This window comes from Pavona decussata, unplaced genomic scaffold, assembly GCF_977016875.1.
Source record: "Pavona decussata unplaced genomic scaffold, jaPavDecu1.1 SCAFFOLD_58, whole genome shotgun sequence".
Taxonomy (NCBI): Eukaryota; Metazoa; Cnidaria; class Anthozoa; order Scleractinia; family Agariciidae; genus Pavona; species Pavona decussata.
In genome coordinates, this window is record NW_028145480.1 from 5,782,327 (window position 1) to 5,794,540 (window position 12,214).

Below are 12,214 nucleotides of genomic sequence, written 5' to 3' on the forward strand. Positions count from 1 at the left end.
AACAGAGCGTCAGCGAGAACGAGAGAGCCGCTCACCCAGAACATCAGTGAATACGGTAGTGCTTCTCTTTTGAAGGCAGCCCAGATACGGAATGACGAGCGGGTACTTCTACAAATCAAAGGCCAAGACACAATTGCCTTAGAAGTTAAATATCATCGATCCTGCTACAAGGAGTATGTGCGTCAGGAGACTCTGTGCAAACTTGAGGATCAAAATTGCCAAAATGAAGATTCTGCAACTACCAGTTACCAAGGAGCATTTGAATGCCTCAGTGCATATGTCCAAAATGAAATCATTTCCAGTGCTAAGGTCATTACGATGTCACAACTTCAAGAACGGTTCGTAAATAACCTAAATGAGAGAGGCGTAGAGGCGAGAAACTACAGATCCTCAAAACTGAAAGTCCGACTTCAGAGACACTTTGGAAACAAGTTGTCGTTTAAGCAACCCATTACTCAAAACCAACCGGAATTGGTATACTACTCAGGTGTCCAAAAGGGAGACATTGTCGAAACCATAGCAACAAATCTGGTTTCTAGTGCCGAAAATGAAAGAATGAGTGACGCTCCTGGTGATTCACTAGAAGTGCAAGACACAGCGTCGTACCAAATTTACCATGCTTCAAAACTGCTGCGTAGTTTACTGCTAGAAATGAAACCATCAATGCCATGGCCACCATCACCGCAAGACTTAGACGATGGCAGCTCTATTGTGCCCGATCTCCTGTATAACATGTTTGCATGGATGATTTCTTCGAAGGAAGACTACAGCGAGAAAAGAATTTCAGACGTTTCTCCAGATGTTCATCGCCTAATCCTCTCCCTGTCTCAAGATGTTATACATTGTGTCAGCCGAGGTCGGATCAAGACCCCTAAACATGTAGCGCTTCCACTAACAGTTAAGAGTCTAACTGGCAGCGCTGAGACTGTGACTATACTCAACCGATTCGGACATGGCCTATCGTATACTCAGATAGAAGAACTTGAAACAGCTCTTGCTGAAAGGGAGTTAGAGAGACAGAGAGAGGGTGTGTTACTACCAAGTGTTTGCAGTTCAGGTGTACCAGGGGTGTTCTGTTGGGACAACAACGATCTACAAGAGGAAACATTATCAGGTCAGTATTATACATTACAAAGTTTAACGTTTGGAACCAGTAAACAGTGCTATATATAAAATGTTTACTTTTTAGGAAGAGGAACAACTCATTGTACCAATGGAATAGTTATTCAAAGGAAACCACTTACCTGTGCGTTACCTCCAGCAATGATAAACAACCAGCCCCGTAACAAACGTCGTTCTGTCACTGGCGTTTCTACTGATGTTCTTCTCTTCCATTCTGGGCGTCGACAGGGCCCCAGTCCACGGGACATTGACGTCAACATTCTAACGCAGACAACCCCGCAGGACAGCCAGTATGCACGAGCCATAGACTTCGCCTGGATGCTCTGTAGACAACCATTTGAAGACACCCTTTTGCCATTAGCCGAAGATATTCCACAAGTGGTACCTGCCTGGACTAGCTTCAACATAAAACTGCACGAGAATGATGCCCCACGTGAATGCTCTGTTGGATACTGTCCAGTCATTGAAGCCAGCCCCACGGAGCTTCCGACAGTGTATACTCTGCTTCGAAGGTCTCTGCAAATGGCCGACCAGCTAATCCAGCATGACGTTATTGTCGTCCTTGATCAAGCTATTTATGCAAAAGCACTTGAAGTTATTTGGCAAAACCAGGAGCAGTTTAGGCGTTTGGTAGTGCGACTGGGCTCTTTCCACACAATCTGCGCCTTCCTAGCAGCTATTGGCAAACGGTTTGGGGATGCTGGTCTTGCTGATATACTTGTCGAAAGTGGTATTGTCGGCTCTGGTTCTGTAGCTGGTGTACTAGAAGGCAGACATTACAACCGAGCTGTGCGTACACATAAGGTAAGGAAATAGCTTTATTCCTAAGGGTGCGGAAAATATAAGGGATGTGAGAGAAGAGAGGACGAACAGAGGGATTTCCAAGGTTGCGGGAACCGGGAGAAATATGAACGATAATCGCAACATTGTGCGATAATTTGAAATGGAACAAGCACATAATGGTGGGAACCATAATGGACAGGAGGGAAACCAGGAGTACAAGGTGTGAGAAGGTCTGATCACCTTTGCACCCCTGCCCCAACGTTTCTGCCAATAAGAAATTTGTATGATTCAGGGAGTGAATAAAAAAATTTTGCTTTAATTTAGATCGTCTTTGAAGCAATGCATCGGTTGCAGTGGCAGGAGTTTCGCACGTGGCTCCAGAAGCATGACAAACCAATCAACTATGCGATGCTGGTAGGTTCCCTGAGGGAGATCCGCAGAGCATTTGATGCAGAGAAGTTCGATAAGCTACTGTCGAATCCACAGTTCCTGGAGCTCTTCCGTCTTTATGGCGAGTACTCAGAAGACAGCAATGGTCCAATGAAAGTGTTCTGGAACACGTATCTTGAAATGGTGGCAACGCTGATGAATTTCATTCGTGCTACCCGGGAAGGCAACTGGAAACTCCACCTAAATTCTGTCAAAGAGATGTTGCCGTGGTTTTTTGCCTATGACCACACCAACTATGCCCGATACTTACCGGTCTACCTTGTTACCATGGTGTCCTTGCAAGATACTCACCCTGAGGCACATCAGCTACTGGCAGATGGCAATTTTGGTATTCAGAGGTCCACATCCCATGGTTTCTCTCAGCTACCAGTTGACCAAACCATTGAGCAGACCCTCAATAGAAGTACAAAGACCAAGGGTGGTATAATAGGATTTAGTCTACGGAAAGGTGCAGTCCAAAGATGGATGTTGACAGCACACTCCCGTGCAGCGCTTGCAGACAAGTGTAGAATGATGGTGTCCATGGACGGAGATCAGGATAAAGTACATAAGGAAACTGGCTGCACTCGCATGCAAAGAGATGAGGCAGATGTTAGGAAAGTGATGGAAGTTGTGCGAAACTGGTGCGACCCATTCCAACCGTCTGATGAGCTCACCAGCCTTGGTTCGGGGTATGTTGCTGAAGAAAGCCTGAAGTGTGATCTTTTGGGTGCAAAGGAGAAAGGGAGTAAAGCGCTGGTCTCTTTTGTTACAGATCGTCTTCAAACCAACAATGTTGGCTTCTATGAGGCACTGTCAAAGCTAAAATTAGGCACGTTTCGCGATGTACAGAAGAAGGCATCGGTGAGAGCTGGAGGTCGGAATTTAATTCTCAGAGCAGACAGGAACTTGTTTGCCCGCTTACTGGTTATTGGTCAGAGTCGACAAATGGATCTTCGAGAGCTACTGAAACATGAACTTGGTCTCTTCCCATGGTCTCTGGCTGCGACAGATGGCTCGCTGGCTAAAACGAATAAGGCAGCTCTCTCTAAACTCCTAGAAGATGGAGTACAGTGCTTGACAAGCATACCGCCTAACACAACAGCTGTCATCATAGATGCAATGGCAATGTTGCAAATGATTACAAGGGTGCCTGATCGCTTTGCAGACCTGGCAGAGATGCTTCTTACAGAAATCTTGGTGCTTACAGGAACAGCAACAAGGGTGGACTTTGTCGCCGATCAGTATCCCGATTTGTCAATAAAGAACACTGAAAGAAGTAAACGAGGTAGAGAGGGGCAAGTCCTTTTTGCCATAAGCAGTCGCGAGCATCCCTGCCCTCGTCAGTGGAAGAAGTTTATGTCAAATGGGACTAACAAAACCAGGCTAATGCACTTTCTCGTAAGTGAGTGGTCAACTAGGAAGTATGCAGAGAAGATTGGAGCTCGTACCCTCTACGTCACTCATGGAAACAACTGTACAAAGATTGAAGTTGTTGAAGGAACGATTGTGCCCAGTGTAGCCTCGCAGCTCTGCAGCAACCAAGAAGAAGCCGACACACGGATGTTTTTGCATGCGCATCATGCCTCGTCCTGTGGGCACACATCCGTTGCCATCAGATCGTCAGATACTGATGTCGAAGTTCTAGCGTGTTACCACCAGGCAAACATCTCAGCATCCATAACATTGATCAGTGGAACACGATGCAGATCTCGTCTCATCAGTGTGCCAAGCTTATGTCAACAACTTGGTCCAGAAATATGCCAGCTGCTACCAGGTCTACATGCTCTAACCGGATGTGATACAGTTAGTACCTTCGTTGGGAAAGGAAAGAACAAAGCCTTGAAGATGGTGATGGAAAAACAAGACATGAGAAGCAAACTTGGGGGTATCGGCGAAACAGTTTCACCAGGAAATGAAGTGATTGCAAACGTAGAGCATTTCGTGTGTGCATTGTACAATGGCAGTGGCGAAGAAGGGATAAATGAGATCAGATATAAGATGTTCTGCAAGAGCAAGAATATGCAGTCTCATCAACTTCCCCCAACAAAAGCAGCACTTAAACACCATATAAAGCGTGCTAACTATCAAGCCTATCTGTGGAAGAATTCCTTACAAAGATCCATTGAAGATCAAAATCCAAATGGTCAAGGATGGCAACTAAAAGACGGACAACTGGAAGTGGTCTGGTCCCATTTGGCCCCTGCCCCTGACGGTGTAATGCAGCTTGTATGCTGCAGCTGCAACAGACCGTGTGATTCAAGACGCTGCTCCTGTGTAAAGAATTGCCTTCCTTGCACAGAGGCTTGTACCTGCAATGACGACTGTACAAACTGTTCTTTGGAACAGGAAGATGAAGACGGAGATGAAGATGAGGACAACGAGGAAGATGTGCTTGAGTATTAAGAAAAAAATTAAGAGAAAAATCAAGATGCTTTATGAAATTAAAACCTTGCAGCCCTCGAGCAAGCTAAGTTATAGTCAAATAAAGATTAGATAAGTCATTGCTCAACAAAACCATGTTGACTAATTCGTTTAGCTGTTTTGAAAGTCGTGTGGTTCAGCCCTAGTTTTCCTCAACACGCTGCTGTTCCTGTTATTGTAGCTTAGGGCAATTAAGGCAATTTAGTGTTTAACGAATTTAAGTTCACAAGCATTGTATGTATAATGGCATTCACAAGTTCCTGGATGCTAAGGAAGATTGTTTTATGACGAAAGCCAGATGTTACATGTAGAACTGTTCACTGAAATATGAGATCTTAAGCAAGTTGGAAGTGGTTGTTTAATGTTCTGAGTAGTTCTCCTTTAGCTCCCACTTAAAGGAAATTCATAAGGTAATTCAACATTTCTCAGTTTCCCTAGAAACCGTTACCATGACAACGCGACAGCTAATTCTGAAGTGTCCAATTTGATATTCTAAGTGCGGTGCATAACCGCTGCATATTTGGCGAGATATTGACCCGTGGTTGATTGGATATAAATTTTCACAGCTTCAGCAAAAAAAATTATCGTTACATCCCCATACATCTTAACTATTAGTACCCTGCTCCTTAAAATCATGAATAAAGGATAATAATGAAAGTTTCTAATTCAAGATAGTTTATTCTGAACGTAATGGAAATGTTTTGAAGGAAATTTATAGATATTTGCTAATTAATCGAATTTTTTTTATTCTGAATTGGCCAAAAAAGTAAAAACCTACCTTTCTATAATAATCTCCATAGCAACCATTTCCATGGAAACAAAAAATGCTTGACACATACTGCAAATTGTTGGGGATGGTTTAAAATGCATACACAGAAAATTTGAATCAAATTGGTTGTGTTTCAGCAGCATTTTGAATCATTTTATGCTGGGTGGAATTCACAGGGAGCAAAATCCCCCAACCCACCCCCCCATGTAAATGATCACATATCTCGCTAAAGCACAGGTTACACAAATGGCAACAAGCAGATTCGAAAAATACAGGCCGCAAGCTTTAATTTGATACCAAAGTCACTATGTCCCGTGGGGGGTGCAACGAAAATCATTTTTTCAGGCCTTGGCTCATGGACTACAAGTGAATTTTGTAAATTACACGTGAACGGAGTTCTCTAGGGACAGAATCCTTCAGTGAAAAAATATTTCTTAATTTAAACGTGGTAAACACTAATTTGATGTCAAGATCATTACAATAACGATTAACAAGACGGCGTATTTGCTTTGAGCTACAGTAGAAAAACGGTCTAAATAAGGTAATTTATAAAAGTATTGTTTACCCTGTGAAATAGTAGTGGAGGAAGGAGGTGTTTGAGTGGAGCCATTTCGGTTAATTGCTGTGTTCGAATATCTGTAGACGCTTTTATCGATTAGATGAACGGGGAAAAATTCTTACGCAAAATGAAAACTAATTTCGTAATAGCTTTGTGGAATCCCAGCCAAGTATTATTTTTTTAAAAAACCCTATCAATTAATGTCCTAATGAGACCGATTTTATATGACAGAGGTGCGAAACTGAGGTAGTTGGTAAGCCGACCCGTGAAGCGAACCCCCATTACCATGGACTATCCAACATTACATGACCAAGATCTTAAGACGTGATTTTACTTGTTTTACCTGTTTTCATATTGTTTGGTATTAATTTTAGCACTTTTTCGTACGTGTACGCTTTTGCAACACCGTAATATGTGGCGATGCAAGGAACACTTCTTTATGTTGTCGCCTTCTTCTGCAGGTGTTTGTTCTTCCAATGTTTGCAAATTATAGCCAAAATGAAAAAGACATCTACTTAAATCCGTATCGGAGGAGACACCCTGATCCTACACTCGGTCCAGGTAAGTACTCATTCTTGGTAATCCAATCATAATAAAGAAGTACCTGTTTGAACGGTTTAAAACCTTTTTAACCTGTCAGTAAAAGCCACAAAACAGTTTTTTCCCCTTGGGTGAGTTCTCCAACTTTCCACACTCGTAGACGTTTTGATCATTTTATTGTTCTTTTAAGTCGGTTTTGGTTGCTTGTTTAGTTGTTTCCTGATATTTCTGAATAATCAAGAAGTAGAAGATAGCGGGCCCTCGAAAATGTGACATCATTTGATTTTTGCTAATAGCTTGTGCTTTGGACTGAAAAGAAACCGTTTGAACTCAACATTTCACAATTAGACAGCAAGTTTGAGTTTCCTATCAGCTAACTACATCGAAGTTGATGGAAACCGAGAGCGAACTATCTAATCTACCGTACAACATGGAGACTGGTACATCTACCCATAATTCTTAGCGTACGAAAACCTTAAAAGTGCTCATAAAAACGCACAGAAAAGTTCAAACCTAGCATACGCAATGTTGTTAAGGCACTGGACATATTAAGCAAAAAGAAAATTGGCTTTCCATATGACTATTGGCTGTGTTAGGTTTGCAAAGTATTGTGGTAAAATGGACAGCCCTAGCATAACCCGAGGACTAATCGATTCAACAAAGAAATTCCGTTTATCGCTTGTTAATTGTTATGTAAATTCGGCAATTTTCCTTGCTGCCGTGAGCATTATGTTGCAAGATCAATGCATTGATAAACTAATATCTCATGTGTGGCCGGCCGAAGCCGTCGCCGCCACGAACACAAAAATTAAATACCACAGCTTGAATGCACTTCCAATGTTTAATGCAAAAAAAACGGCGAAATACGAAGGTAACGTATAACCAGTGACAAATGTGCGAGTGTATGATTTAACTGAAATAAAATAAAACCGGAATTATAAATTTACAAACTGAAAACAGCAACAAGAACTACACGAAATAAACAAACCGAAATATACAAGTAGACAACTAAGAAAAATACTTACAAAACTGTGGCCATAAAAAACTTGAAAGTAAAAATCAAATGCGAAGAACGCTTATCCCAGCAGAGGAATATACCAGCTCGCAGAAACGCGACGCAAACCAAAAGTTGAGACGGAAAAATAATCATGCTGAAAAACATTCAGCTTTTATAGCGACGCTGTATGTAAATGTATATGTAATAAACACTGAAAGTAGTTCCGTGCTAAACTCCGTGAGGAATAAATTAAATTCTAGACGCAACATCACGCTACAACGCAAGTCGAATACCTGTCTACTTTTTCGTGGTGCGACAAATTGCGATGAGGGCGTGCTAGACGCGCAGTTTCGTCCGCGACTTATTTCGTAGCGGCATTCTGTTGCAAGTTGCAGGAAAAATTTACCTCATGTAAAGAGCGCATCAGAAAAGTTATGCAAAGAGGGACGCCATTTTCCCTTTTACTTTTTTAAATTAACTCATCACAGTCATTTTGTACTTCAATCTTTCAGATGTTACTACGTTTACCTTGAAGTTCCCAATGGAAAAGTGTGAGTATTTGGTTCCGCTGCAAACCACAAAACAGTCGGGTTTTTTTTGTTAAGGATGGTGACTTTGAGGGAAAAGCATATCTCAGTTAGGGCTGTTGGAATCCAAAAAGAAAATTGGGCGTAACCACGCACTCAAAGATAGTTAAGCAACAATATTTCCAAAAAACCGCTAAAGTACAAAACAATATAGAGCGCGTTTTGCCAAATTGAACGTTAATTACCTCTAAAACATTTGTGGTTACCCCCAATTTTCTTTTTGAATTCCTAAAGCCCTGGCCGAGTTGAGAGAGTCTTTTAAAATATCAATCATGAGTGCTTTCCATTATACCAGACTGACCGACTAGAGACCAGTGGGACTCACTAAGGGAAAATGGAACGACTTCAAACGATAGGTCCAACCATATTGATTATTTAGTTTGCATCGACTGTCAACTAAAGCAATAAGGGTTACATACTGCAAAGGATGGAACACGGGAAACAACGTCAACATTTGGAGAATATAAAAACTGCGTTTAAAAATTGATAAAAGGCAGATGAGAACAAATAAGTGGTGTATCTGAGCCTTGTTTGCGTTACTATACATATGGAGAATCTTCAGGTCTTGCGTCAGAAGCTTACAAACACTGCACTTGTACAAATTGACTTCAGTACCATCCTGCCAGCACCAGTTTGGCTATTGCGTAGTGATGTGGAGTGGGATTGAAATTTCTGGAAATGGAACGACAATTTTCGGTCGGACCGGACCGACCGGTCAAAGAGGACCACCTTTTGAAGTAGACCACTCTGACCGGAAAATTTCTCGACCGACAATTTCCGGAAATTTTGGCATAATGGAAAGCAACCCATGTGTTCATCTTCTTTAATCTCGTGACCTCCCTGTCTGATCAAGTTGTGATTTTGTAAGGAAACACTTTGTTGCTGGTCACCATTAGGGCTTAAATTTATTTATTTATTTTGCCACACCACAAATACAATGGTTAAAATGGTTAAAATGAGGATTCCCCTCTAACTGTACGTCGAATTTAATTACTAAAACTCTAAAAATGTCCAGAAACCAGTACATCAGTGCAGAAACGGCCAAGAAAACAACAAGTAATGCAACTAATATTTTATGAGGTGATTGGTCCAAGAGACAAAATGAGGGTATAGCTCGTCAAAGGTAATAAAAGGCAGTGGTTATGAAACCTCACAAACTTGTTCGTTATGTTTTTTTGTTACGGTTTTGGCCTTGACCGTGCACAAACCATAATAGAGTTTGAAATGTGTTGGAGCAACTGGCCAATAGAAACGTTCCTGTTAAGATATTCAACCGTAGTGTGAACATTAAAACAAAGGATTGTGTACGGTCGCGGCCCTTCCGACATAAATTTCAGCACCATTGCTTTCATGGCAAGGTTTTATAATCAGTCCCTAAATTAACTACGGTATGCTCAAGTAAATTCAGTCTTCGACGCTAAAATATCTATCTATCAAAATTTGCGAGCTATAAATTTTTGTCTGCGTCTTTCCGAATCTGAACTCCCACCGAGGTTGAGTTATGAAGACATTCCCCTACAAAAGAAGACATCTCCTGATTATATGGAGACATTTTGAAACAGTGAAATCACAAAGTTTTCTGTTTTCTTTTCTGATGTTAATTTCAATATCGCAAACCTGTTTGCAGCCTGTTTCAATAGCACCCTTTTCCCAATCCTCAGGCTTACCATCCTGTAGGCCTGTAGCATGTGGTGCACTCAGCCTTTAAATGACTCCGTTGGATTAGCCTTAATCAAGAGAGGGTCCTCTATTGCCTTAATATAATCAACCAACTGAAATTTGGGGCTTTTTGAACTGATAAAAAAATGAAATGAAAACGCTCAAAAATATGAAGACCATATGTTGAACTTTGTTGCTTTGTTTTTCTTTGGTTGATTTGATCACGAGGCTTGCAAATAAAAGCGGTTCTATAAACTTGAAGTTGACTCAGACGTACAAAACACTGTTATAATCAGCCCCCTAAACGTCCATGTCGCGCGGTCGAGCGTGACGTCACCCGTTGACGCCTCGAGTTTGGTCCCAAGCCTCAGACAGGCAGCTCGGCTCACTTGATAAGCGCAATTAGGCCTGGAAAAGAGGCTGTGTTATAATAAGTAATACTTTATGATCTTGTTATATATAATTATATGCCCACAGAGTCTCTACCTTACCTATAAAACTATCTATATTCGGTAGTACTTCACCCTTTCTGCAACTCCATAAATAAACTTTCCCTATGAGTATAAGATAATTCAGTAAGGGGCTTTCAGAAAAAAGAATGCCAATCAGAATGTCCTTTAAGGTTAGATGAACTTGTTTTCTCAAAACAAAATAGTATATTTCAACCTTTTTTTCAGAATAAATTCGAATAAGGACAGACACACACAAAAAAAATGTTTGATCGTTTCTGATTCATGTAATAAGAAAGAGCACAAATCATGTGCCCTGTACCCAATCTTGAATAACTTTGAATTGGTGAAAAATAAAGAGTTAAGTACGATAAATTGAAAGGCTTTAACGTAAGGTTCGAAAGCAACAGAATGAGGGCAAGAGAAATGCTTTTTTGAGGTCCTCATTAGATAGATTGAAGTCCAACTTCAGTTTTTGTGCAAATTTTGGAAAACAAGCCTTCTTTTGATCCACAAAGAGTAATAATCTTTTGATTTCCTCTTTGTTAGATCGAACTCTTCATTATTAATTTTAAAGGAAGGGACCGCGTTGATGCTACTAGGATCGAAGAGCTTGAGAGCTTTTAGGTTAGCTGGTATTGAATGTCGCATACTAGGAAGTTTGTCCTTTTTATTTTTTTTTTTGCGATCTGCTCATAGGATTCCTTGTTGCTTAGATCAAAATGCAAGTCGCCTACATTCCAGATACCAATGTCATAATATTCCTTATAAAAAAGGGTTTGTTGTCTATTCTGATGTCTCGATTATTCCAAATGATATAATGCCAATTGCCATTAATAGCATTTTCTTCTCGGAATCCTGACCACCATTTAAGCAATTCTAAATAGAACTGAGAAGTAACTCGAAGATCGTTTACATGTAATTACAATTAAAAAGCATTAGACCTGCAGAATCTTTTAAGATATATTCCAGGTAGTTTTTCCATGCGCCTGAGTTGTCACCAAATACCCTTTTTAGCCAGAAAAGGCCAAGATATTTTATTAAACTTTCAATGTCAATCATTTTGATGCCCCCTTCTTCATAAATATTTATTGCGGACGCTCTTGTTACTTTAAAAACTTGTATAGCAATTGATTTAATTCGTTAATAATGTGTTCAGGTGTAGGTAACAGAGAAGAGATGTAAACGATCTTTGGTATAAGAAGTGATTTAATCAGGGTAACCTTTCCATAAATAGGAAGCCCCCTCGATGACAGATATTGACCAGATTTTTTGTCATGGGTGAAAAAGACTCCACGGGCTTTTATTGGCTCCTTGGGCCATTCAATTCCTAGAGGCTTCATTTCATTACTCTTCAAAGATCCTATCCAAAATCTTTCAGTCTTTGAGTTATTTACTTTTAAACCAGACAGCTCCTTGAATTTAGCAAGTAACTGGAAGAGTTTATAAGCTGACTCTAAAACGGAAAGTACAGCAGTTGTGTCATCAGCGTATTGGAGAAGTTTCGTTTCTTCTTAATTGATTACGATTCCTCTTATTTCCACATTTGCTCTAATGGCAATCGGTAACGTTTCAACAGCCAAAAGGAAAAGATACGGAGAAAGAGGATCACCTTGCCTGACACCACGTGTGAGGTCACAAAATCCACTATTTACTACCCAACTTTTGATATTTTTGTAAAAAGTTTTAATCCAACGCTTAAAATTGGCACCAAAGTTAAAGACATTCAGACAGTTAAGCAAGAACTTCCATTCTAAAGAATTAAACGTTTTTTCAAAATCAATGAATATCAGCAGAGCAGGCATATTTTCTTTGTCTGTTAAATCCATGATATCAAAAATCGAGCTAATCGTTTTACCAATATAGCGCTCTTTAACATAACCAGTCTGATTATGG

General features: G+C 40.6%; 2 protein-coding genes across 6 annotated transcripts in view; both read left to right on the top strand.

Moving 5' to 3' along the window:
- Nucleotides 1-12,214, top strand: part of LOC146479886 (uncharacterized) — a 134,881-nt gene that overhangs the window by 104,686 nt on the left and 17,981 nt on the right. Inside the window, exons 18-19 of one of the 5 annotated variants that reach the window (XM_085110755.1) lie at nt 6,548-6,647; nt 8,136-8,174. The exons of the other annotated variants lie outside the window; for them this stretch is intronic. Of the exons in view, the coding sequence (XP_084966881.1) occupies nt 6,548-6,647; nt 8,136-8,174 (139 nt within the window). The remainder of the gene's footprint in view (nt 1-6,547; nt 6,648-8,135; nt 8,175-12,214) is intronic. 5 annotated transcript variants of the gene reach the window in all.
- On the top strand, nt 2,154-4,740 carry LOC146479888 (uncharacterized). Its single transcript, XM_085110273.1, has one exon. It carries the CDS (start codon nt 2,245-2,247, stop codon nt 4,738-4,740), a length of 2,496 nt encoding a protein of 831 aa, XP_084966399.1. The 5' UTR covers nt 2,154-2,244.

What these genes read in the sequence shown, in the direction of transcription:
- LOC146479888 (XM_085110273.1), top strand. Translation starts at nt 2,245, where the DNA reads ATGCATCGGTTGCAGTGGCAGGAGTTTCGCACGTGGCTCCAGAAGCAT.